Source organism: Daphnia carinata, chromosome 1 (assembly GCF_022539665.2).
Source record: "Daphnia carinata strain CSIRO-1 chromosome 1, CSIRO_AGI_Dcar_HiC_V3, whole genome shotgun sequence".
In the NCBI taxonomy this organism is placed as follows: domain Eukaryota; kingdom Metazoa; phylum Arthropoda; class Branchiopoda; order Diplostraca; family Daphniidae; genus Daphnia; species Daphnia carinata.
The window spans coordinates 7,107,902-7,135,148 of record NC_081331.1 but is presented as its reverse complement, the minus strand read 5'-3'; the positions used below and the strand labels follow the sequence as shown (position 1 = coordinate 7,135,148).

Below are 27,247 nucleotides of genomic sequence, written 5' to 3'. Positions count from 1 at the left end.
TTTGTTTTGACGCATTCCACAACAACGTGTTATCGGAACTGGCCGAGAGGGACCATCTCACTCAAGTATGGATATCCGAAATCCTCCTGTACTGAGAGCTTACATATCAAGAGAAGGAAGACATATTTCAGTGTTACGAGAAAATCATGTGCTGTCGGTTTTTCGTTTTCAGCCCTCAGCTGAGAGTGAGCTAGTCAAACCAATATGGGAAGTTGAAAACGTACGAAGGTACAAACAGGATTTAGAAATCTCATTACTTATAAGGGTTTAACGAATTAGTTCGTTTTAATATTCAAGTACTATTTGGCACCATGAAGAATCAATGGTGCTTCTCAGCAAGAGAAATGGAGATTTGGAGTGTAAATCATTTAGAAGAAATTCCCCTACCACATCTATGCGGCTGGCAGCTGAAACATTATTGAAACATCTTATTCTGAAGAGACTGGTATATGTAAATCATGTAATTAGAATGATCAACAAATTTCTTACTAGATATACTTCTTCATTTCAGGAGTTTGACAGCCTAAAACAAATCTTGTGTTTGAGTTTTCAACGGCGGTTCTGTATTCTACAAACTTCGGTAAAGCAAATTGCTTGCCTAAGCTGGAAATCAGACCAAGAGACTGATATTATTTGGGCCCTAGAAGTGGGAGAATTTGCAGTTTGGAGCTTTTGTGATAAAATATTTGTAAACTATGAACCACATACCCAAAGTCTCCGTAAGTTCATAATTCTTTAAATTGCAGACATCAAGTAATGGAAACATTCTTTCAGATTTATATTCTTTGTTTGAGGGAAAGGTAAAGCAGACTGTTCAGCTAGAATTTTCTGACAGCTTACCAGTAAGCCCTGTGAGACGAATATCAGCAGGTCCTGATGGGAAAATGTTTGTGATCCTGACTGATAGCCTTTTAGTTGGCAAGAAGAAACTCAGGCTCTTATTACAAGATGGAAAAAATGTTTGTGAAATCTCAATGGGGACTAGCTATATTGCTGTGTTCACGCGACAACCTGAAGAATACCTCCTTTTCAACCTTGCAACTTTTCAAAAGATTTACTGTTGCAGTGTTGGTATCCATGAAACAATTATTTTTTCTCAGCGATTTGATCGATATGATAAAGTAATGAAAAACAATTCCATTCGTGACCTGAAAGAATCGGAACGAGTCGACGTTACGGTCAGCATCGATGTTCGGGCGTCTTTGCTAGCCACTGCAATCAATTCGCAACATTTGGAGAGCATAGCAAATATCTTAAAGATTGCTGAAGAGGGTGTCGAAGTTGAAATTTGCCATATCCTACGTGTACTCGACAATTTCCTGATTACCAAGCTTGTTAACGGTGAAAGCGTTTCAACCAAGAACAGCTCTCATCACCAAGTTTGTTCCTCAATTGAAAAAAAAGTTCGACATCTTCGTTTGGCCTTCAAGTATTAGGGCTCAGCCTAGGATTCGCCGGTCGAGCTTATAAGAAATTCCCTGATTGTGCAACTATTTTCAATTTAATCTTTGCGTGGCAAGAGCTATTGCCCGTAAAGCCTCAGGAGCCCGCCAATTTCGACGAAAATGCAGTGTTTCAAGAATTGACTACAAAATGGCATGGATGGGATGAATACAGCATAGTTAAAGACGCGCTTATCCACAATCATCTTGCCTTAGGTGAGAATAACTCAATATCTGATGGCTTTTAAGGAAAAGCTTGCTTATTTATGTGTTCATACGTATCTTTTAATTTTTGTGTACCCAGCTCAGTACGAGCTATCTATCCGAGGTGATTGCAATTTCAGAGACTTGAATTCGATACGAAACGCCATTATAAGCGAAATTCAGCAGGGTATTGTGACGTATGATTTTCGAATGATTGACGAAGCGGAAACAATGATAAGAAATCTGGTAAGATATTCGGTTATCTCCGAATTATGCATAATTCAGTGTAATGCAAGATTTTCTAAATTATTTTTTAGGGCTGTGAAGTTCCTGGAACATGGGAGAAAATCTGCCTTCAAGCCTCAGATCCAAAATCGAGAGAAAAACTGGTGGAAATCATGCAACAACGCCACCTATGGACTGCGGAGTTAATGAATTGTTTGGATTTCATTACTTTCGCGGAGTGCTATGTCAGAGACTCGCTGGGTAATGTGCCCGTCTTAACTATGGAAACTGTTTTGGGGTGGGACTCAAAACAAAGAAGTCTTTATTTAGCAGAGGCCTTCCTACAATCGAAAAGTAATCAAATTGCTATGTGTATTTTAGCGCCTTGTGTTAATTTTCTATTTCTATTACCTTCCCGTTAGACGAGCAAATATTAGCGAGAATCCAGCCGGAAGATGTTTGGCAAGTCATGTTGAATAAACAAATTCTCTCGACCCTGAAGAAATGGATTGAGAATCAGGCGCCGTCTAATCATTTTGTTGATGAAAATATTCCGTATATCTGGCCAATAAGTAACGCAATGGTTGATATGGCTGCCGAATGCAAAAACAACGACACGAGGGATTCTGTCTTGAATTTACTAGCCAATCAAGGTGTCTTCGCCGAATGCGAACATCAGAATCTCGTAGCACTCATTGCACGTCTTCTATCCAGCGGTCAATTTCATCAAATGGAGAATATTGTTCGCAAGCCTCTCGCAAACGTTACGTTACAGTCGATTAGGACTGCGGCCCTCGATTATTGTGCTCACGAGTTCAACCCGGAATTGTTTTACGACCTTATTTCCGATGGAAACAATGATTTGAATGAGCGCCCGACTTGGATGAAGCTTGTTCAAAGATTTCAGTCATGGAAATTGGACCCTAGCGATTCCGACGGTTTTGTCGAACTGTGTCGTTTAAATAATACTCTTCTAAAGGAGGCGAATCATCTTACCGAAGAAGAATTCTGGATGAAGCATCCCTTTGTGGCCTTATTTTTCCACTTACTCAATCCAATCTTAATTCCTGATGGCATTATGTCAAAAGCCCTCAAGAGTCTGTCTATGTTTGCGCATGTTTGGGATAATACCGCCGAAGATCCGTCAATCCATCAGTTGCTGGTCGGAGAAGTCCCTATCAACGTGACAAATTTTTTCAAATGCTCTCAAAAAGAGTGGGCCTTGTTAGGAAACCCTCATACTCCTCGGGCAGAAAATACTCATGAAACCAATCAAGGCTTAACGACGTGTCTCGATTGGACGTTTTACTTGAAACAGAGTCGGCCGTTCCGAGCGTTCTTCCACCTACAACAAACCGTCAAAACCAAAGAAGAAATCGCAACCTACCCGTTTGTAATCCAGGCCATAGGCCTAGAAGATCCGTGGAGTGATGCCATTTCGCGATCGTGCATTTTGTTGATTGAAATGTTGGGTTTCAACGCACATCCCGTCAGAACTACTCTGGCCGTTTTGCAACGCCTCACACAAGATCCGGCGTTAGATCGGAAAAATCTTGCGGAGCTCACCCGTGATCTGTTAATCGACTCTCTTGCAGCGCGTAGTCTGATTGAGCTACTTGAAGATAGCTTGTTGAAGAATGCTTCCAATGATTCTGATGCGGTTAAGCTCGTCGCGAGCTGGCATCTAGCGATCGAGTTCTGCACCGTCTACAGCCTCGGACTGCCGACTAAATTTTTAAGTCAGTGCGCTAGCCGGAATCAATGGCTGATTTTCCTCCTTTTCATCCAGACTTACAACTATCCATTTGAAAGATATATAGAAATAATTCGAGAGTTTTCATCTCCGATCAAGCTTCATCTGCAATTGTCCGTGAAACCGTCATCCTCCGCAGAAACCAGCCAAACGTCTAGTAGCGTTTCCGCAATCAATGCGACTACTCCACACGAAACCTTCTACCAATTACTGTTGCAAGGCTCCACCGAGAATGCATCTAATCTTCTCACCTCCTCATTGGTCAATCGCAGTGTCGAACTTGCAGTTGTTACTGCTGTTTTGGAACCTCGTCTGATTTACCCTTGCCTCTGCGTGTATCTTTCATTAAATTTACACGAAATTTCACCAATGTTGGGGAACAACTCAACGATGGCGATTCCTGATATAGAAACGTTAAGCAACTTGGTACTGGAAGCTATGAGCTCACATCGATTCCACATTGTTTTGGAAGCTTTTAATATCTTCGTCCCTCACCATTGGCTAAGCCGAATGCTCAACTGGCTTGACTCCTTTATGAAAGGTGAAAGCGAACGTGATAAACTAGAACTAGTCCGTGATGCCATTGGCTTGTACGAAGAAGGTGACGATATGATTTTATTCCGCCAACCCATGAATCTCTTTCGCTTCGCTTTGCATATCTTGTCATGGGCTCTGTGTTACCTTATCGAGGACGCCGATCAGCAGCAGGATCTGTTGACCATGTGGGCGGATGTTCAACCGTTTGACTGTTTGGCCATGGATGTTTCAGTTCCTGATTTCGGATTATTGGCAGAAATAGTGACGCTGTGTGTCCATTCCGGAATCGATGTGAACATTGCCAATTTGATGCAAGGAAGTAACAGTTTGCAGTTCCAACAGGAATGTTTAAAAGTTGTTGAAATCCTTCTCGATCAACGTAACTTTGACGTAGCTTTAAAGTTGGCCAAAATTTCTGATGTACCGGCGGATTCTATCTTTGTTACCCAGCTGCATACAATGTTCGAAAGTCAAACTAATCAAAATGAGGCACAAACGTCTTCGCTCCGCTTCAGGACAGCATTTTGGAACCGCTGTCATCAACTCTTAACTGTTCACCATGTACGACCTGATTTAGCTTCCACCTTCTTCCGGGACGTCTTGCCGAAAGCGCAAACCTCTTGGGAATCTCATCTGATGATAGATCACGCACTGAAGTGGATGCGACTTGTGAAACCAATACGGAAAGAGGCCCTAGTCGAGCTGGAGGTGTTGTGGTGGCAGACGCGAATAGAAGCCGATCTCGATAGTTCGACTCCCTCTTCGCTACTCGATCTTCAACCAGACTCGCCGATGTGTCCTCTGCTGATGGAAAAAATAAACGAAATGGCAGATGCGTTACCCTATGCTCAACTGCAATCAAATTACAGCGACTCCTTTTTGGAGAAAGTCTCTGAATGGATTGGTCGAAATCTCGATGCTGAAGAATTGGTTGGAGCCCTCAAACTTTCTTACATGTTTCGCCGACAAAGTCCAGATCTTCTCTTGATCCTCTTCATGATTGATCTAGTGGAGAACAACGCCGACATGTCCAGGGTCAAAAGTAGACTACTGCAGATCACTGCACTGAAAGATAAAGAGGTCGAATGGAAGGATCGACAATCGGTCATTGAATACATCGACAATGAACTGCTGAAGCACGGACATGTACTCTGTCATCGTCTCTTGGTTTTCCACCAAGTTGCAGTGATCTTAGATCTGAATTATGAATATGTTGTGGAACATTCAAGGCCCATATCAATCTTGAAGATGTTGCTGGAAACACCGACTCAACCTTCTGGTCTCCAATTGGCTATCGGCGGACACCTCAACTTGGCTCGTAGTTGGATCACCGCATCTCGCATTGCTGTGGCGCAAGTGGTAGACTTGGTTAAAGACGAGCTCATTGAAGCTGCAGGTTCAGCTTATGGGCAAGTGAGCACCGAAACCAACATGGTGGTGTCACTACTCCGCGGCACGTTCAATCGTTGGTAAAATAAAAAATTCCTATAGAATCATAAATCATTAGCTTCAAATTAATGAAATACAATTTTAGGGTAACGCTCTGTGCCGATCCCACTCAATTAGGACGAGCTCTTTTGGAAGCGGCGCTAAATCTTGAGGAAAATAATGAGTGGCCAGTCGCTGTGGAATTGCTCATATTTTCCCATTCTAGCTTCACACTCGCCTGTGACGTGGAAAACATCGGCCAAATTCTGAACCACGCCCGCAGTTTCATCGACAAACTTCTTCTTGACCAACAATGGATCCTCATCACTCGACTCACTACCGGTATCCAGCGCTATACCGAGATGAGCTACGTCTTTGCACTTCTGAAAGAACACGACCAGTTCGAGTACCTTTTGCGCAAAGGGATGGATCGCCTTCCGCTTTTGCGACAAGCCCTACTCGATTTCTTGAGACCCAACTGTGTAGAGAATCGGGAGCTCTTTCGACTAGTAGCACTTCATTTTCATATGCATGCGGAAGTGGCTTTAATGTGGCAGGAGGAGGCCAATGGTATGCTCCAGCCAGTCATTAGTCAAGCGTTCAAATCAATTGTAAAGACATCAAAGAAACCAACGGGATCACCTTTACCTAAAACCTTGGAGTCGTCTCCAGTTAAAAGATCATCAACCAGTTGGTCACTTGAGGCAACAAACGTACCCACCTCCACCAATTTACCGATGCTTAAAGCTGGTGCTGAAATGAAAAAGGTCCTAACGGCCGCCATGCATAATTTAGCTCATGCCACTGAATACTTTCTACAGGTTAGTTTAACGACGACATTATTTATTGAAGCTTGTTAACTAGAGGTGTTGTTTTGGCACAGGCTGGTAAATTGAATCACGCTAATCGGTGCGCACTTCAAGCGGAGTTGGTTGCTTTGCAAATTCATCTAGTCAGCCGTGCCGTAGACAGCCAACAGATCTATTGTATCCTAGGGTTGAATGCATCGCAAGTAGACATCCTCATTTGCGAGACGCTCACGTGAGTTTCTTTGTCAGGGCATTTTCTACTACTTACTTTGCATCGCTTTTGTTTCGACAGGTATCCAGAAGCGGAAATCGTTTCACGCGGTTACGGTTTCAGTATTACTTGGGGTAAAGCCTTAATGCGACATTATGTCCTCAATGACGGAGAGGATTATCTTGAGCGATTTATCCGTCGCCACACAATCACACCGACTATCGTTGAAGAGGTAGTCGCTGCGTTTGAGCTGGAATCGGGGTTCAGCAAAAAATCGGAAACATTGGACCGTTTAGCACGGCTGGTCTCCATGTTGACGGATGCCGAAGTGAAATATCGACTTGCTTCGCGTTTAGGTCTTAGACATCTCGTTAGCGAATTACTGTCTTCGTCCGCACTCCCATATCTAAGAGACACGGCGTGGGGAAAAAAGGCCAATCAAGACTGAGATATTCCATTAAGATTTTTCCAAAGTTAAGTCCTGTATTTTCCATTCGTTGCGGTATTAAGTTTGATTAAAATTTTTAAAGTTGTCATTGAGTTTGCCCAGCTAACTCTAGAACCTTCATATAGCTATTAAGTCTTAGGTTATAAAGAGTTTTCCATGTTATGCTTTTTCCCATTTTGTTTCTTCTATTTTTTTTCTGAATTTATCTGTGAAAAGAAAAAGGAAATCTAGAATAACAATTCCGAAAAATGTAAAGCTACTATTTCTTATGAAGTATTTTGAGATAGCATGAAATCAAATAAAGGTTCAGACAACTGTTAATGGATTTCCGAAGTCGACATCAAATCGACGTGAAGAAGTGGCAGGGGAAAAAAGAGCTGCCAAGAACAAAGCCCAAACCAAACAGCGAACTGTGTGTTGCAGTTGACAGTTCGTAAATAGGACCGGAATCACCAGGGAGGCGACAAAAAAATAAATGTTGACAATCGCTTGTGTTTCCACCCCTATAGTCTTTTTTTCTTCATAAAAAGCGTTATACCTGCTTTCTTGCATCCCTATTTGTTGTCCGCTGACCCCCTGCTGCAGAGGCTTTTGTGTGAAGTGCCTGGAACTGCCAGAAAGGCACCGTCCAAATCACAGTGCAGAGCTGGCTATGAGAGCAGCGCATCCCTCCTTATTGGATTATCGATTGTACCGACTGCGAGCGGAGTTTGGAAAACCGTTCCATTTGTGTTGCCGACTATATGAAGTGTGCGATGCATCTACGTGCTACGCGCGGAAGTTAGTGGTTCCTGAACGGTATAAATCAACCGCGGCGAACTGAAGCGAAAAACAGACTACTCACATTGTGGATGTTACATTTATTTGCAGTGTTATTTTGATTTATTTCGCCGATTACTTTTACAACTTTCCAGTTCCTTCCAATCTTTATCGATATGACAAATGATCATTCAAGTGCCGCTCTCCGCGCTTTTATTGCAGATATAGTCGTGGCTCCCATTTCCCCCAAACAATCCAATCTCGTCTAATGCTGGAACCATGTCTTCCGAATACTGAGGATGCCATCATCATTCCGCCCAACGCAACTGCGTATACCACAATCGAGAACGAAACGTTGGGAAATGGCTTTGGGCTTCTTATTCCGGTTAGAAAGGGCGTTCTTTTATAGTGTGTACTACTGACACTCAGTCAACACCCAAAGATTGGATGGAATTGTTCCCAACTATCTCCACTGGGCTTGTATTCGAATTGCTTGTGTGGACTACGTCTATTATAAGTCGTTTGAAAAACAATTTTTCAATAATGATTGAAAACTGAAGCAAGTAAACGCTCAGACGTAGCAAATGGTATCTACACAGCATGAGCTTATTGACTGCGTTAGATCTCTGTGAACTAACACAGGAACATGGATGTCATTAATTCCAACTGGCTGATTCTTTTCTGCCATGGCCTACGTATTTACAGCGGCTCAGTTGGAAATAAATGGGATCAAATCCCAAGTTGATTGACCACGGCCGTCATACATACTTGCTAGTGCCCAGCAGCGTCAATGAAAAGAAGGGCCTAGCCATTGAAACCATTGATCCGGCGAGATTCCGGCAGCCGCAACCCCGTTAGTTGGTGATGGTAAGATGACTCGTAAAACCGGTCATCACATGTTATCAATGTGTTCACTGATGGGACTAATCGGATCGCCGGTTGCCTTGTAACCTACATAATAGACTGTCATCGTCCTTCACGTCTCCCCCCCCCCTCCACCTCTTTATCCTTAGTCACTCCACAATGTCCGTCTAGCCGCATCTATGACGCTCTCCCTCACTTATTCCTACATTTTCCTAGTTCTATCATGTTAGATTGACACTAACGTGCGTAAGCTTAGACCGTGGCCTACTGGTCTAGGTCCGACCAGATTAATTTCCAATCACGGAAATTGTTCCTCAAGCCAAACGAGCTGATATAATAGTATCATAATAAACAATTTATCCGTAACAATCCGAGCAATTATTCTTTTTGTATTATTATTACTACTTCAAAAGTAAATAAAACATTCTGAATAATAAATTTGGCGAATGTTAAATTTGCTCTTTACAGCATTAAAGGCTCAAAAGAAAACATTGATCAATTCCTTGAAACTAAAGTGATAATTTTTTACATTGTTTCAAAATGCAGCATGTTTACGTTAAAAGCGTCAGATTTCTTAAATATTTCCGAGAGACACAGTAAACAAGCAAAACACTGTAACGCCCGAATTACGTTTAGAAAGGTAAAAAGGTATTTATGTAACAAGAGACAGAGTGGCATCGCATCACACGCACTTTCGTTTGGCTCAGAGATGTGATTCGAGATAATATACTAGCCCATTCATTCGACTGTTGACTGCAACTCGTCCCGAGTTAAAGGTTCTGTTTCAACAGACTGCCACACTCGTACAGTGCACAAGTGTTCGACGATAGACTCTCTATTTGGATGAGCGTGACTCATAAAACCGTCAAGGAACAGACACTAACAGGACAAACGACGTCGGCATAACTGGGAACTTTCATCGTTACACAACCCCTCCCAAAAAATGTGGGAGATCTTTACACATGTGTCTGCCGGTTGGGAGCCCTTGCAACAAAACGCAATTCAAAAAGGAATATACGGCCAGAAGGAAAAACTCAAACAAGAACAACTAGCTGTTTGGTTTGCGTTCAGTTTTCAATAAAGCAAAACGACCACAAAAAAGCGAGTGAATTGATGTTACGACGAAAAGTTGAAAGAGAGAAGGGCCCTAGCCAATAGGAGGTCGAGCCGCTCAAGATCAAAGGAAAAGGGGGGCAGCCAATGGGCGGGCTGGTTTCCGCGGATGGCCGCCGGAAACTTGCGTCAAGTGGAGAGACCCAATCCTGTGGCCCGTGCGCTGCGGTCTGACGTCCAGCTCTTGACGGCGGGAGCTCACGAGGGGCGGAGTTTGTGGTTGGAAGGGAGAAATCACGCTTGCCAAAATTGCTCATCTTGTTTGTCTTCCCAATCATAAAATATTATTTTTGAAATGTTGGCTAATGCAAAACATAGAACATACGAAAGCTGTGCTTGTTCGCTTCGTATCTAGATCAAATCAGGTCGATCAGCGTCGAACAAGTGGCGAAGTTTGTAGCTGCCGTGGCGACTTGAGTCACGGCAGCTTTTTGAGACCTGATGTGGGAGGGGTTTGGTATGTATGTAGCCCACCCACTAGAATACAGTCTGGGTGATGAGACCATGAGATTTCATACACGGTGACTGGGTGAGAGAGAAAACCATATCCAATTTTTGAGACTGGCAAAGGATGTGGCGGTGGTAAGGTCGGGGACCTAGATAGTCAGACTTTGCTCTGGCACTTGACAGTCTCATCGCAACCGCCGATTCTCCATCAGCGCACACAACGAGCAGCACCTCACCGTGTTGGCATTGCAATCAATTCATTTGCCAACGACTACTTTTCAAGTTCTTCTCGGTTCACCCATACACCTAAGGACAGCATCTTACGATGGATAGAAACAAGAAGGGTAAGTCGTTGATTTCAAGTATTAAATATCCTAATGCGCAGTTGAGTTAGAATTGGTGTGATGGTGTAACAGTGGGCCGTGAGTCAAAGACAAAAAAAAAATGCATTTTAAAAGAGCACAGAGTGTAGGCTGGCGCATGTGGTTTCTAATTCCATAAGCCTAGTTAGCTCAGCGAAATCAAAGAGAGAGCCAGTAAGACGGATGCCTTATAATCTAGCAATCAGTGGGTTCAGGTGGCCGAAACCATCCGCCAATCCTAATCCCCCTGTTACCCATTCACATGGCTTTGCGCGCAGAATGAAACAGTTGGGATGCTGGGCCGCTCCGGCCATAAGACATACGCTAAAGGGTGATTTTGAGTTTGCGGTATTAAGCTAGATTTACTTCCATCCAACAAAAACCGCCTAGTGCCGTACTAATATTTTTGTTTTGGGCTGGCCTAGTTGGTTAGACGCCATCGTTTGTTTTGACTATGCAATTTCGTCGACAGTCAAGGGCATTTTTGACACATTGCCAGTTGTTTCAGTTCTGTTGTCCACCTCTCTATACGGGATGCGTACCCAAACTTCCTAGTTATACACTGTTTTACAAAATTTTAAATGTAATTTTTTTCCATTCACCTTTCAAAGTTTAAAAGTTAGTAAGGGCCTTCTTCTCCGATGGGATGGAAGATGGATAAGGTAGTGCGAAAAATATTACAAAAATGCGTATAATTTTGATTTTTTTTTTTTTTTAGAATTTTTTTAAATTCCGGTGAAAACTTATGGTATAGTGGGAGAATCGGTTGAGCAGAATCTTCTGATACGCCTATTTTAATTTTTTTTACATAAATGAAAAATTAAATGCAGTTGATGCGCAACTATACAAGCAATGCAATGTGAACCCACGTTGGGCCTGTACAAGAACTAAGAAATACAATGACGGTGAAAAGGAAACGAAAGTAGAAACTAGAAATAACTGGTAAGCAATAAAATGAAAACCAGAGTGTCGGAGAAAGGTCCAGTTGCTGTCATCGAATTAGCTTCTTGATGGAAATTGAATTTGAAACGGCCGTGAACGCTGAAAATAAAGAGGGGGAAGGGATGGCGAGCTTTCCCCCTACCCTCCATTAGGGTTACAGGGTTCTGCTGGTAGGACAGAGGCCAAGTACCCCATAGATCTAGCTTTTGTTGCATCGAGTGCGACGACGGCAATCAAATGGCCTGGCCCGTCTCCCCGCTACTGGACTTCCAAATGCCGAGCAGGGCTCTTTCCATTCTATTAACTCCCACCACGTCGTCCGTACAAATTCACAGAGTAGGCCAAGTAATCCTCTTCAATATCCTTAACCAACCAATGCTCCACCTCCCTTCGCCTTTAGTAGTACAGCAGTGTACACACTTCATTCCGGTGTGAATCTTCCATCTATTCAGAAAATGAAATCAATGTACTGAGCTAGTTTGTCCAATTAGGATTTTGGGGAAATATCATTGCAAATGTCGGTCGCACACCCGAATCTTTATAGTCATGTAATACTAAAAATAAAAAGACAAGATGCATTTAATGAATGTACTTTTACTTTTTGGGTCACAGTTAAAGCGATGAAAAACGTTTACCCATTTATCCAGCTAAACGGTTAGTTTAAATTGTACCGAGTTGTTTGTTGTACAGCGACAGCGATGGGATGAAAAACGAAGTAGGCTACTGTTTTATTAAAGTCAATGCGCGATCTTCCAGTTTATATTTTTCTTGGCGGGATAGGGAAAATCATTGTCGATAAACGAATTTAATGAAATCTAATGAAATGCAATATTTTTTAAAGTTGCTTCGGGTATAAATCAGATTTAAGAAAAATTTCAGACCAGCCAAATATCAAGTTAAGGAATGAACAAAAAAAAACTGGGTATTTTATCAAAATTCTTTTGTTAAAAAGCACCTACGTAAGTAACGCAGTGGACATAGCTGACTGTTCGGCTTACAACTAACGTTATTTCGATGATAAAATCAATCGATTTACTCATTACAGTCGACACGCATACAATGGGAAAAAGGGAGTAAATAGAAAAGGAGACGTGAACAAAGAGAGATAGGCAGGAAGGAGTGAGAAGGGGATTGATTGAATGATTTTAAATCCTGGGATGGCTTTACATCTCCTATTCAACTGACTGATCCGTGTGTATAGCACAGACAGCAGTTTTACTGTACACTGCAAAGGGGGCGGTGCGGGAGGGGGCGAGGGGATACGCGAACGCCGCAGAATAATGGATTGTGAACCCTCTTTTCTAACACAAACACATTCAAACACAGAAAGAGTCACAATAAAATAAATACATGTATAAAAAAAAGTGAAGAAACGGAGACACATCAAGCAGGGGTTAGGATGATTTGATCGGACCTAAGTGGCAGACCGTGTCGCTTCCCAAAAAAGTTGGTTCTGGTTGCAAGTTCGTACGAAAGCTAACAAACGCCGGCAGGAAAGAAACACTGGCAGCTCATATAGAAGCTGAGACGCACATACAAATGCAAATGAAATCGGTTAAAGTGGTCCAATAGTGTATCTCTCGAGTCTGCGGAAACGATGACTCCGTTCCCGTCTACAAGTAAAGCTAAGCTGCGCAGCCAGACAATGGATAGGAAAACTAGTCGGTCAACTTGTTCGTCTACGAGTAAAATCGACCCAAATTCGAGGCTTTCTTTTTTTCACATTTTAAAGTCGACATACATCACCATCCACTCAAATCAACTTTGAAATCAACTTTCTGAGATGCGTAGTAAAGGCAAGGGAAAATAGAAAAGCAAACAGGCGATTTCTATGATAATGTTTTGATGTATTGTACAGTTGTTGTTTTTTTTCACAGTTATTTATGTCAAGGATTTAAGGTGAAACCTTGTCGTCAGGGTTACGCCCATTTTCGCTCGATAAAGTAATGAATATACAATGGCTGGTATGGCACGCGGGCTAGCCCGAAAAGCCAGATGTCGTACACTCGGGATCGCAGACAATCGACAGCCATGTTTTCAACGGCGTCGACAGCGACGGGCAATCTATCACTAATACACGATTCAGCTATTTGATAGATTGGGTGCCTTGCTTAAAAAGCCAATTGCGACGATTATCATAAACTGTAAAGCTTGGCATTTTATAGTGTCAAATTCATTCATCGTCAATGATACCTTGATATCCGTATAAGGGCTGAACATACAATAGAGGGAAAAAAAACGAGGGGGGACAAACGAGTGGCAAAGGGTTTCTAAATTGGCCTTTCTCGCAAGGGAGGCGAAACCAAAGAGCTGTATGTTACCTAATAACAATAAACGCTGCAGTCTATGCAGTAGTTGGAAGTTGTCCTAGGGAGTAGTACAAAGAAAACCGTGGTGGTATGGCCATTGCAATTTACATAATAAAAAGCGGGTGGGGGTAAGTGACGGCAAATAAATAATAAATAAACGCTCGATACAAATAACTTGGAAAAAAATATACTGTATGTACGTTATAAATTGGGGTTAACGTTGTGTTGCATTGTCGGCGATTTAATGGAACGAAAATACGCAGCGCATGTACCATTTTATCTTACTCCACCTATATAGAAGATTTTATTCATTACTAATGTAGAGCCCAAATGGTACAAAAGGGCGAGAACGTTCAGAAATTGGAATGATCTAGGGGATATAATCAAGGTCGAGGCAACTGAAGAAGCAGAGCTGACCACGATGTCCAACACAATAGGCCCTGCCGACGGAAAAATGATGAGTTCGCCATAAGTGATTGTAGGCTTGGTTCCTAATCCTGGCGCAGTGGACTGTACAGTATTCACATGACACGATGAAAAAAAAAAGAAAAAGAAGAATTTTCGTTTTCTATAGGGATGACGTTCAAGCTGTCATCATCTCTGGCTTGCCACAACCCTCTTCATCCTTGTGTAATCCTTAGATCATCGATAGGGGCTTCAAAAGATCTCCTAGCAATCTATAAACCTATTGGGTCCCATCTGTGAGTTTTTGGCTACGTCCGACGGCTAGGCAATTGCAATCTATTTACAACAAGAAGCATTTCTGCCCCTTACCGCAGAATTGCATTGGTTTTTTTATTAGGTTGCAGATTTTTTAAGCTTAAATATAAGAAGAGACTCCATTTTTTTTTTCAATTTCACTCCCATAAGCAATTTAATTTTGAATACAATTAAAAAAAAAAAATAAAAACTAGATGATTCCCGCGATGTTTCGGAAGACGATTCGTCGATCAATCCCACTCAAGATGTACACGAAACGAGTCAACGAGATTACCAATATCAGCATCCAACAAGCCGGACTCCTTCACCTTGCTTATCGACAACATCAACATCCGGCTCGTCATGTATCATGGACGAGCAGCAGCATCACTGCGACAAGTTGATGGGTAATGGGCAACAACAGCAACCAGAGACGCAAAGCTACATTTCACTTTACGGGCCTCAACCGGCGGGGCCTTCTTCTACAAGCGGCTATCCACCACTTCCATTCCCTGTTTCCATGCTAGGTGGATCGTTCCAGCTTCCGTTGCCCATGTCGTATTCGGTTGGATCTACTGGAAAAACGAGCCATCTTACCCAGCATCAACAATACGCCAATGGAGTTTCTGTGTCAACCACTCATGGCATTACGACTCCGAATAACAGCACTAGTAGCAGTAGCAGTATTACCACTGTTAGCACAATGGCAGTTCCTTCCAGGCCGACAGAAAACAATGGAGCCAGCAGCAAAAATGCCATTCCTGGATTGACTTGTCTGGTTTGCGGAGATTCAAGCTCGGGAAAACACTACGGCATTCTAGCTTGTAATGGATGTAGTGGTTTTTTCAAACGAAGCGTACGCCGTCGTCTTATCTACAGGTTCATTGGAATGCTTTAAAACTTGTGTTTGGTGCTTATTAAAGACATTGTTAATGGTAGAATGAAATTTTGTTTGTCCTCGTGTCACGCAGATGTCAAGCCGGTAGCGGCCACTGCGTCATCGATAAGGCACATCGTAACCAATGTCAGGCATGCCGTCTAAAAAAGTGCCTACAAATGGGAATGAATAAGGACGGTGAGTGTTTTTGGTGATGTGGTGGTTGAGAGGCTTTACACGTCACTTCTGTTTTGTTACTTGTTGATCGTTTCAGTTATAGTGTCCATATTGCATTGCTGCTTTTACTTTTCGCAGCTGTTCAAAACGAACGTCAACCTCGCAACAGCGCGACGCTTCGACCGGAAGTTTTGGCCGAAATGGATCACGAGAGGATCATTCGAGAAGCCGCCGCAGCTGTTGGAGCTTTCGGGTAAATAACATGAAAACACTTGTTAATGTCATGATACATATCCCGTATTTAGTGTCATTTCAAATGTTCCCCCTTAATAAGTTATCGATGGACTTCAATAGACGTGTGTTGAAACGAGTTTCATTCACGAAAAAATTGATACGTATTAGGCCTCCCGTTTCGCTGGCCATGGGTCTGGCTTCAGCTGCGGCTCATGCGCATTATGTCAATGGAATGGTTGGTGGACGGGGCGATGGACACCATTATCCAACCGCTGCTTTACACGCCGCTGCCGCTGCTGCGGCGGCTGCAGCCTCTTCTGCAGCAGCGGCCCAGCGAGCAGAGATTGAACGAGAAGAAGTCGATCGTGAACGGGGTAAGCCCATAGAATACAACATTACACCAATATGAAACTTTGCAAAGATTTAGCTTTAGATTACTAATCTCAATTGTAGGTTTTATAAGTATTGCGTCTCTTTTTCCAATACCACCAATTTATAAGATAAATTGATTAACTTGCTCTTCATACAAAGGTACGTCTTCCGGGGATGGTGAAAGAACACCAAGCGCCGTTGAAGGTAGTCCGTCGCCATCTGCTCCTCCACCCCGAAAATTGGCTCGCATCGAGGGAGCATTCCATCATTTTGGTGTCAGCCAATTTCATCGATCTACATCCCCACAGCAGATGCAACAGCAATCTATTACACATGCACCTCCGTCGGCTTCTTCTCTTGCTTCCATTCCACACGCTCATCCACCACCTCTAGCCCCAGTGGTTCCAGGCCCAATGCCTCCACTTTCCACGATTGTCTCAAGCAACAATGGCGGATGGTATCAAAGTGATCCCCAGCCACAGCAAAAACAACAACAGCAAACGTCTACTGCGACATTCCTCGCTACCTTTCAACCACAGGACAATGTGTACGAAACTGCTGCCCGTTTGCTTTTCATGGCCGTCAAATGGGCTAAAAGCTTGCCGTCGTTTGCAGGTCTTCCCTTTCGCGATCAGGTTAGAATTAATGTTGAACTTGGCGTGCGTGTAAGCTTTAATAATGCTATCGTAGTTTTACATGAGATTTACAAAGATGATAACGTTATATGATTTCTAATATGTTGGCCCTTCGATAATAAATGAAGAAAACAATTTCAATTAAATTTATACAGGTAATCCTACTTGAGGAATCATGGAGTGAACTTTTCCTTATCTGCGCTGTTCAGTTTTGTTTGCCAATGGACAACAATCCGCTCTTTTCACTGGCCAATTTCACTCAATCGCAAGTGGCAACCTTAGGGAGTGGCAATGGTGGTGGAAATAATGTTGGCACCAACAATAAGAGCTCGCAGCAAACCAGCACTGATTTGCGCTTCCTCGGAGAGTTAGTTACGCGATTTCGTGTCGTGTCGGTTGATCCAGCCGAGTTTGCATGCCTCAAAGCCATCATCTTATTTAAATCAGAAACACGAGGATTAAAGGTACTAGATATTTTGAAAACATGAAGTAGAACCTAATCCACCTGGCTGTATTTTCTGTAATTTCCTAGGATCCCATGCAAGTCGAAAATCTACAGGATCAGGCACAGGTGATGCTAAATCAACACATTCGCAATCAACCATTGCAACGGCCTGCCCGTTTCGGTCGGCTTCTTCTCATCCTACCCCTACTTCGCCATGTTACTGCCCACAGATTAGAACAGTTGTATTTTCGCCATACTATTGGCTCCACTCCTATGGAAAAGGTTCTTTGCGACATGTACAAAAATTAAACTAGTTTTCTGGCACAATTTAAGACAATTGGAGATCGTCTATGAACGAGTCTGTCAAGATCGCTTGTAACGTTATCCCATAACAGTTCCATATATACATTTTGATCCTCCGCAGGATAAAAAGTTCGGTCGCTTTTTAACATAGAATGGAAAAAAAACTAAAATAAAAAAAAACTTTTATGTATATTTAAACTCAGTCAATGTTCGTGACCACCTTAATGTTAGTTATTTTATTTATTTTCAATCGGATCGATAATTTACTGTATACAAGCTTCTTAATATTAGAAGGCTTTAAAATATGCTTCTGTTTGTGTTGTATTGAAATTTGTCTAGTGTGCCCTTATTTAGAAATGCGTGACCGTCATATTTGCCCGTCTTTTGCTTTGTCATCGTATACCTTATTATTAATATACAGTCATTAACGTAGGCTATGATGCCGCAAATTATGTCGTTTTTGGTTGTAGTATTTAAAGTAAGATATTTCTGGGAAAATAAATACTTTTTAGTGGTAGAGCTGTGTTCGAATCTGATGGTCAGTTAGGGTGAGGCATTTTCCGTACGCTGTATACTTACATCATCATCTTTCACCATTTAGTTGGCAATCTCATGCAATGAATAGTGTGAGAGTAGTACGGCATAGCATTGACTGTTCAAGGATGCAGCCACTACACCAGACGGCCATGATATGACATACACCTGTGTGTACATCAACACTTGCTATAATACTAACTGTCACCTTTCTGTCAATCATCTGTATCTATTGAAAATCTATAAGGTTCTGCTGTGCTTCTCTTATGTGTGTGCAAATACAGGATTAATTACATATATGGTAGTGTCCAACATACTGGATCCTGCAGAAAACGATGTAGTATTTGTCAGCCCATTTGTAACATCTGCCACTCTCTTATTGTTATAGGTCAATTGTTTACACAAGTAAACCATCGCTCCGTATGGTTCTACATTAAAAAACTAAGACCATAGCATCGCACTGCAGACTGAGATGCGTCCTCTTTCTCCAACCTTTTATTTATGAACAGGCAAATCGAATTTTAGACACAATACCAAATCCTTAACTGAGCGCAAAAAAAACATACTAACTAACAAAAAATCAGCAGCAAAACCCTCCACAATTTAGAATATTGTTATATTTTAAATTCAAAAAATGCCAAAAAAAATTATTATTACTATCCGTTAAAAAGCCTGTTAAAAATGGATGGCAGAAACAAAGTGTCCTTGGCGATTTGCGTTTCGTTTATTAGTCGTAAATTATGTTTTCCTTCAATGTAAAAGTAAGCAAATTGTTGATACTGTCCAATTCTGCCAATTAACAGAGTTGTGCGATTGCAAGTGAATTGGTCGTGTGGAAAAAGTAGTTGAAATAATATATGTGGCAATGTCTGCCGTCACAATCGTGTCGGAAGTTGGTTTTTTCCGTATTCACATCGCTAGCAGACTTAGCAGCTGATCAGCGAAAATGGCGCTGTACGCGAAGGGTACCGTTCTAAAGGCAAGTGAAACGAAATATTCGAATAGTTTTTGCAATATTGTATAGAAAACAAAATATTAAGAGTTGCGTTTCATTAATGCTACATTTGAAATTGTTACCGTTCACGCAGTGTTCACATCGAAATATTTCAGTTTTCGTAAAATGTACAATTGTTATAGTCGTCATTAAAAAGAGGGCACAAAAAAGACAACAATAGTGAAATATGCACTAGTTCATAAAAAAAGGAGCCACAAATGTTGTAGAATGTGTTCACTTATGTAGCCAATTCTCAAACTAGTCAAGTGTTGCAGCCAAAATGTTAAATGATTAAATACATTTCTAATTTTTTTTCTCTATTCTACCATAAGATAAATTTATCAGAAGAAATAACTCGTGGTTATGTATTCTATATTATATACTTTAATTTTCACAGAAATCATGGATAGTTGCCTGCGAAATGCAAGCTCGTTGTTTTCACATCAGCCCTTTGGCATTGGCAGCCCAAAAGGTAGCCATGAGCAAACTGGATGCTTCAAGTTATCTTCCGCATGCTCAGCTGCAAGAAAAGCTGGAAATAGTTAAAAATAGACTTAAGAGACCTATGACTCTTTCTGAGAAAATCTTGTATTCCCATCTCGATGATCCATCAAATCAAGAAATTGTTCGTGGCCAAAGCTACCTTCGCCTCAGGCCAGACCGGGTTGCAATGCAGGTAAAAAAAAATTTTCCTGAAACACTCACTTGTTACAAAATTATCAAACATTTTTCTATTATAGGATGCTACTGCTCAAATGGCCATGTTGCAGTTTATTTCCTCTGGTCTGCCTCGTGTTGCTGTGCCATCAACTATCCACTGTGACCATTTGATTGAAGCTCAAATTGGTGGAGCTCAAGATTTAGCCCGCGCCAAGGATATCAACAAAGAAGTATGACTGGACCTGTGCTTAGTTTTCTCATTCCATTTAATTTCATGGGAAATTCTCCTTGAGTTTAGGTGTACAATTTCCTTAGCACAGCTGGTGCCAAATACGGTGTTGGTTTCTGGAAACCTGGCTCAGGAATCATTCACCAAATCATTTTGGAAAACTATGCTTTTCCCGGTCTTCTTATGATTGGTACTGATTCGCATACTCCGAATGGTGGTGGTTTGGGAGGCCTTTGCATTGGTGTAGGCGGCGCTGATGCCGTCGATGTCATGGCCAATATACCGTGGGAATTGAAGTGTCCTAAGGTATTTTCTAAGAAAAATCAAGTTGTTAAATTTTTCTGCAGAAGTATTTAAATTTGGTTTCGTTAGGTAATTGGAGTTAAACTAACGGGAAAATTGCAAGGCTGGACTTCTCCTAAAGATGTTATTCTAAAAGTCGCAGGAATCCTCACAGTCAAAGGTAATTATAGTATTTTGAAATTACCATAAGCTTTTATTTAATTCTTTTCGATGATTTAAAGGTGGCACTGGTGCAATTGTGGAATACTTCGGTCCAGGAGTTGATTCCATTTCCTGTACTGGCATGGCTACTATTTGTAACATGGGTGCTGAAATCGGAGCCACCACATCTGTTTTCCCATACAATCATCGTATGCGGGATTATCTTGTTGCCACTGAACGAAAGGCAATTGCAGATGCCATTGATCCATATGGAAACGATTTACTGCGCTCTGATGAAGATGCACCTTATGATCAAGTCATTGAGGTAATAATGCGTTAATAATGACCTGATGCCTTCTGTGTTTCACATCTATCTTTCCTATTAGCTTAATTTGTCTGAACTTGAGCCACATGTGAATGGACCGTTCACCCCAGATTTGGCGAATCCTATCTCGAAATTAGGCGAAGAAGCCAAGAAGAATAATTGGCCACTTGATGTCAAGGTTTTTATTGTTTAAATTTTTCAGACTTATATTGTTATCTCTATGGAAAACACTAACGTTGAATTATGGTAGGTTTCTCTAATCGGCAGCTGCACCAATTCGAGCTATGAGGATATGGGCAGATGTGCAAGTATTGCGCGAGAGGCACTTAAGCACGGATTAAAAGCCAAATCCGCCTTCAATATTACTCCAGGATCGGAACAGATCCGTGCCACTATCGAGCGTGACGGTATCGCTGAGGTAATTTGTTAACTCGATTAAATTTTTTGCTTCTAAATTAAAACTATTCCCTGTATGAAATTAAGACGCTACGACAGTTTGGTGGCACTGTGCTTGCCAACGCTTGTGGTCCTTGCATTGGTCAGTGGGATCGCAAAGACGTTAAGAAGGGCGAAAAGAACACGATTGTCACATCCTACAACCGCAACTTCACAGCCCGTAACGATGCCAACCCCGCAACACATGCCTTTGTTACATCACCCGAACTAACAACGGCACTGGCACTTGCTGGTACCTTGGATTTTGACCCAAGAACTTCGAAACTCAAGGGTACCGATTTCATAGCTTTATTTATGATGTTGATAGTAATATACAATAACAATATAACTAGGCGCCAACGGAGAAGAATTTTTACTGAGTGATCCGTATGCTGATGAGTTGCCTGCTCGCGGGTTCGATGCTGGACAGGAAACCTATCAAGCCCCAGGAGATCCCACTTTAGTTAAGGTTGATGTAGACCCTAAGTCACAACGTCTCCAATTGCTGGAACCATTTCCAAAATGGGACGGCAAAGACCTAGAAAAGATGGTAGTACTGATTAAAGTGAAGGGTAAATGCACCACAGACCATATTTCAGCAGCTGGTCCTTGGCTCAAGTATCGCGGTCATCTCGACAATATTTCCAACAACATGCTGATTACGGCCATAAATTCAGAAAACGGAGAAATGAACAAGGTAAGTGGGAAAAACTGACGTTTTGTCTTTTTGAAAAACATTTATGCAAACTTTCGTATTGCAGGTTAGAAACCAATTAACCAACGAATTTGGCGCTGTGCCCGAAACAGCTCGTTTCTACAAGTCGAAGGGAGTCAACTGGGTAGTTGTTGGAGACGATAACTACGGTGAAGGATCTAGTCGAGAACATGCCGCTCTCGAACCCCGCCATCTGGGAGGCAGAGCTATTATTGTTAAATCTTTTGCTCGCATTCATGAAACAAACCTTAAGAAGCAAGGAATGCTCCCACTAACTTTCGCGGATGCTGCTGATTATGATCGCATTCAACCATCCGATCGTCTTTCGCTTCTGGGACTAGCTGAATTGACACCAGGAAAGCAAGTTAAATGCCAAATTCATCATGCCAATGGGTCATCCGAAACCATTCACCTTAACCAGAGTATGAATCAGCAGCAAATCGAATGGTTTAAAGCAGGCAGTGCTCTAAATAGGTAATGTCAACGTTTTTAAGTTGTTCTAAGGTGATAGCTAATTCAAAGTTTGGGTTTTCAGAATGAAGGAAGTTGCTGCTAGCAAGTAAAGTAGCAAGTAAGTAAGCTGGACCTTTTTCCTAGTGATGACGTTTTAATTACGACGGCAAAGCTGCGTTTATTGTATGTAATTTAAAAATAGTCTGGCAAATAGAAACCAATTTATACCATATCATAGTATATTTTCATTCAATGTCGTCAAATTGACCATGAATAATGTTGAACTGATTCGGTGGTAGCTTACACGAAGCTGCGTGTAACTCAGACGGCAGGAAAAAGTAATCGTCATTAACACTTTTTTTCTGTCCACTGGAAAACTGTGGGACATGCCATGTCGGTTCGATATCAGCTTCGTAATCACAAAATACTTCGTCATCCCACGACTCTTCAACGCCAGTTCCTGTCGACGATGCAGTCACCTCAGATGGATCGTTAATTTCCGCGTCAAATTCTATGGGTTTTCAACAATTGATATAACGTTTATTTCTCCTACAACGAATCTTACCTTCGCTACTCCTCTCTACGTCCTCAGAAGCAACCGAAGGGCTATTTCTCTCATCAAGGCGAATCTCCCTTTCGTAAGGAAATAAACATTCACGGAGACAGCTGCACAAATCTGAGTGATTCGGAAGACACCCCAAAGGATCAACTAAGTTCATCCATAAATCACATTCCACTAACCTATGAAAAACGCAACAGCATAGATTTCGTCTTTAAAGAATTAATTTAACATTGAAGTAAAGTTCCTGCAGAGCTTCATTTTTTTCCTCACATACCTAGGTAGCTGGGTCAAGTTGCATTCAATGGTTTCAAGTCCAGCATGATAAAGATCCAAATGATACAAGCTGTAGAATTGTTCAAAAGACTGTGGCAACACAGTCAACTTGTTGAAAGACAAATTTATAAAACAAAGGTTCCTGAGACATCCAAAATCTTTGGGCAATAGGAACATTTTACAACAACTAAAATCACACATTTCAAGCTTTGTCAAAATGGTGAAATCATCTGAAGGCCAGAATAAATCCTACAGGAAGTCAATATTTTTTTAATGATGAAATTTGAGTAAATTAATTATATAATTATATAGTTTACATTTCCTCTGACTCTCAGTTCTTTTAAATTTGGTAACTGCTTCCAATCATACCCAAAATTTGATAAGTGGACATAGCTAAGATCAAGTATGGAAAGTGAAGATGGCAGCCATTCAGGAATTCTCCAAAGAGCATTGTTCTGATAAAACATTGGTTTATGGAAATACTTGTTGTTTACATTCCCCAAATACAACTCTTTGAGACAGTAGGCTGACTGTAAGCAATCTGGAATAGAAACTAAATTCACATTTTCTAGATTGCATATCTCTACACTTTTCCATTTGGCTTTCTTTAAGTGAATATGGAATGACTTTTCAAGTGGGTTGCAGCTAATATTCAACTTCTTTACTTTTTGCAAAAGTAAAATCCATTCTGGTAGCTTACTAAGTAAATTATAGCTGACATCTAAATGTTTCAAAGTTGAAACACTTCCACAAGCATCTGCTATTTTGGAAAACTTGTTTCTTGACAGATCTAGTAATTCAAGCCTTTTCAGGTGAATTAGCCAGTCAATAGCCCCATTTAAGTTGTTCCCTGATAGATTCAAAGTAGTGCACAACTGGTAATTTGGAAGAAACTCTGGCACTGAGCTAAGACTTTTATAGCTCCAATCAATTTTAAGAATCCATTGTCCAGAATGAGCTCTAGACAACTCTTGGGTACCTTCTTCACAATTGGATTTAGAAGGTCGCCAAGACATAGTCACGGGCTTAACGCAAGCCTCTTCCACTTTAACTGAGCACGTTTCTTTATGCTTCGAAATCTTAGAGTCTGACATTTTCCGTATAGTGACCTAACCACAAAAACATCAAAGATCCACGTTCGACGAAAATTGAAATCGTACTGAAAAAATAAGAAATCAAAGGATGGGTCAACAAGGCATTGTCAGATATAGTATTTGTTGACTTAACCTTATTTTTAAAATTGATTGCACAGGTTCGGTTAGGTAGGGCTCGGCCCCATGTTGATCGGGTCGATTTTTCGCTTATCAAGCGGGCCATTTTAATTTCTGGGGCAAGTCACCCGAGGTACGGCCTAAGCAACGACATAGGACTCGGGCCCGCCTGAATCGGAGAGCTTTTTTGTCAACTCTGTGGGGGAAAATGAGGATGAAACAGCACAAATTTAAGGCCGACTTTTTTAGCCCGACTTCTTTTTAAAATGGCAAAAAAATTTGATTTGAAATTCGATGAAACCTAACCTGCCTTAACCAAATGATCATTCCCAATAAAATCTTTCTTTTTCCGTCAATATGAATTTCAATAACTCGTAAATTATAGGTTCCAATTAAAAACGAACATGATGTTTAGCATCGAAGTTTAAGTTTTTGTAAAAAAAAAAGAAAAAAGAATCAATTTTAAAAGCCGGGCTTATTTTACACTATTTACATAAAAATGTTTGCTTGGAATTCGATGAAACCTCACCTGTTATAACCTAATTCAAACGCTTATACCTGCTAAAATAAAGTTTAACATTCGGGAAAAGCTACATAAGATGAAAAAATTAAAAGGTGATCAGCCAAAAAGATCAATAAGCTTTGTTGCTGAATTTGCTTGTTAGTACTAGATGGTTTGTTCAATTGAAATCTTATTTAATTTCTAGGCCAAGTAGCGCAGCTTTCTTTGATAATCAGTTTATGAGCCTGTGAGCTACTTAAAACCTGCACTTGTCAAAGGCGGAATAAGTTTATTTTTGATGCATCGCCAACCAGAAGAAAAGTCCATAATTTACATGTTTATTCATCTTCTTCAGTATCAGTACTCGTTTCATCTAACACCTCTGGTGGCAAATCAATGTCATCTACACAATTGACAAAAAAAAAAAATTTAATCAATGAATTTAATCTGGTAAGCTTTAAGAGACCTCTGTTGCGGTTCCTTTCCTCGTCTAACAACTTCATATGTTGTTGCTGAACTTGGACAACTTCTGTGCTATCTTTGCAAGCAGCATATTTATCAAGAAGCTCTTGGTTGAGTTCTATAAATGTCTTTCCCCATTTAAATTTTGCAAGGTAATTTTTTGCCAAATCCTGATAGCCTGTATTGAAATGCTATTTTTCTCTAAATGTTATATTAATATGAGAAGATAAAAACATCTAAAACCAGTAATGTAGAATACTGCTGCAAGTGCTTCAACACATGACAGTTTACATGGTTTCCCATAGTTTACTGGATTTGCAGCAACCAGATACGGTAACAGTCTTGGGTTGGCAGATTTCATTTTATGAAATGGTGTTTCATTGATTTTGGCCCAAGAACAATCAATCACAGCTGCACCATGCTCATTAATGATAGGGTGGTCAGAGGGAGAAACACACTAAATGAAAGAAATTGCAATAAACATTCTAATTTGCACATAAACTAATATACCTTTTCTCCCATAGGTGAGCAAACAACACCATTGAACCTCTGACCAAGGCGCAGAATTTTCACCATTCCCAAACGAGAAAGCTTTCTTCCAGAACACCTTTTTGGATCACACTAGAAATATATTAAAATTCATTAATGAATTAGTCTCAAACACATTATATAAAAGATTAAATCACCTGCTCTACGTCCCACATAGCTACAGGGAATTGGGCCTGTTCATCACTACTTGACGACGATCCATCATCAGTTCCTACATAAAACCAAGGAAAACATCATGGTTGTTTAATATAACAAAGTTAAAGTTTATTCTTACCACTTTCACTTCCTTCATCACTCTCATGGACATGCAATCGTTCTAAACCTACGGAAACTCCTTCTGACTGCTCAGACCATTCCGTTTTTCTGCCACGTACTGATTTCACAGAGTTTTCCCCTTTTCTTACACCTCTGCCTTTAAGGTTACTGCTTGCCTTATCTCGAGGTTTACCCATGATTTTGCTTGGTTTCAACTGTTAACTGCAAAAGAAATATCAAAATTGTTTTGATACATCACCACCATGCAATGCAAGGTTGCCACTACTTTACAAAAATATCCTGTAGTGCGTGGACCGTAGCCCTAGACCTAGACGACTGGACGTGGACTTACCCGTAGTTGTACTTAGTAAGGCTCGGATCGTGACTAGTTTAATACAGGAAGGTACTGACATGACACACGTTAAAAGTAATTTTTTCCACCTTCGCACCAGTACCTTCCGATAGTAAGCTGGTAACGGCTAACCCATGGGTATATCGTTGTCGAGCCCTAGTACTGGTTTGGTTTTGGAAATTGAACTTGGTCCCTGATCTATAAGGTTCGGCTCAGCATCGGGATACCTGTGACTGCTTTAATATCGAATCTGACATTACCGTAAGTAGTATATTTGCGATATCTTTCGGAAATAGGAATCGCTAATATTTCGGCTCACACGCCCTGAACATGATTGTGGTTTTCGTTTAATCTGGAAACCAAAATAATGTGATGTGAGTTTTATAATATAAGTTATAATAATAATATAAGTTATATGGCACTCGTGCAATATTCCACAGCGCACTTATTACTTTATTTAGTTATCATATACATAAGCTGCCCATTTGAATGGGTGACATCCAAAGCAAAATTTGGTTGGGATGTGCGGTGATTATCACCCACGCTTTGTATTCTGTCGGTCCCGGGTTCAAATCCCGCCACCTCCAATTTCCTAGCCCTCCCTTTCCTCCACGCTCTCCTCCCACTCCGCCCACCCACCCACCCTCTCTCCCCACTCGACATTCATCTCATCGCAACATTCAGCATCTTCATCGCA

At 41.2% G+C, this 27,247-nt stretch overlaps 4 protein-coding genes across 6 annotated transcripts; 3 read left to right on the top strand and 1 right to left on the bottom strand.

Annotated features, from left to right (window-relative positions):
* Positions 1-7,142, top strand: LOC130691351 (spatacsin-like). Its single transcript, XM_057514289.2, is given in 11 exon segments — positions 1-228; positions 298-445; positions 512-719; positions 775-1,388; positions 1,391-1,658; positions 1,747-1,892; positions 1,964-2,225; positions 2,294-5,630; positions 5,696-6,410; positions 6,473-6,630; positions 6,691-7,142. Coding segments are annotated over 11 exon segments (6,384 nt in total). The 5' UTR covers positions 1-67; the 3' UTR covers positions 7,058-7,142.
* Positions 7,143-10,347: 3,205 nt separating this feature from the next.
* LOC130691366 (photoreceptor-specific nuclear receptor-like) lies at positions 10,348-17,947 on the top strand. The gene is made up of 8 exons (XM_057514306.2): positions 10,348-10,584; positions 14,768-15,431; positions 15,524-15,627; positions 15,745-15,859; positions 16,009-16,214; positions 16,372-16,847; positions 17,003-17,311; positions 17,380-17,947. The coding sequence occupies exons 1-8, from the start codon at positions 10,566-10,568 to the stop codon at positions 17,599-17,601; spliced, it is 2,115 nt and encodes a 704-aa protein (XP_057370289.1). The 5' UTR covers positions 10,348-10,565; the 3' UTR covers positions 17,602-17,947.
* A 1,084-nt stretch (positions 17,948-19,031) lies between these two features.
* On the top strand, positions 19,032-22,616 carry LOC130691363 (probable aconitate hydratase, mitochondrial). Its single transcript, XM_057514303.2, has 12 exons — positions 19,032-19,108; positions 19,521-19,799; positions 19,864-20,013; positions 20,082-20,318; positions 20,385-20,475; positions 20,537-20,781; positions 20,843-20,959; positions 21,032-21,199; positions 21,265-21,508; positions 21,570-21,913; positions 21,978-22,405; positions 22,467-22,616. Exons 1-12 carry the CDS (start codon positions 19,076-19,078, stop codon positions 22,492-22,494), a joined length of 2,364 nt encoding a protein of 787 aa, XP_057370286.1. The 5' UTR covers positions 19,032-19,075; the 3' UTR covers positions 22,495-22,616.
* A 13-nt stretch (positions 22,617-22,629) lies between these two features.
* On the bottom strand, positions 22,630-26,485 carry LOC130691377 (18S rRNA aminocarboxypropyltransferase-like). 3 transcript variants are annotated; one of them, XM_057514322.2, is made up of 8 exons: positions 26,218-26,485; positions 26,081-26,154; positions 25,905-26,015; positions 25,638-25,851; positions 25,434-25,572; positions 23,221-23,469; positions 22,950-23,125; positions 22,630-22,895 (listed from the first exon to the last, which is right to left on the bottom strand). In XM_057514322.2, exons 1-8 carry the CDS (start codon positions 26,393-26,395, stop codon positions 22,630-22,632), a joined length of 1,407 nt encoding a protein of 468 aa, XP_057370305.1. In that variant the 5' UTR covers positions 26,396-26,485. The 3 variants fall into 3 exon arrangements, with proteins under 3 accessions (XP_057370305.1, XP_057370302.1, XP_057370303.1); XM_057514320.2 differs by lacking the exons at positions 22,630-22,895; positions 22,950-23,125; positions 23,221-23,469 and adding an exon at positions 25,202-25,335 and having other exon boundaries at positions 25,399-25,572; positions 26,218-26,481; XM_057514319.2 differs by lacking the exons at positions 25,434-25,572; positions 25,638-25,851; positions 25,905-26,015; positions 26,081-26,154; positions 26,218-26,485 and adding an exon at positions 23,537-24,378 and having other exon boundaries at positions 23,221-23,468.
* Between the last annotated feature and the right edge of the window lie 762 nt (positions 26,486-27,247).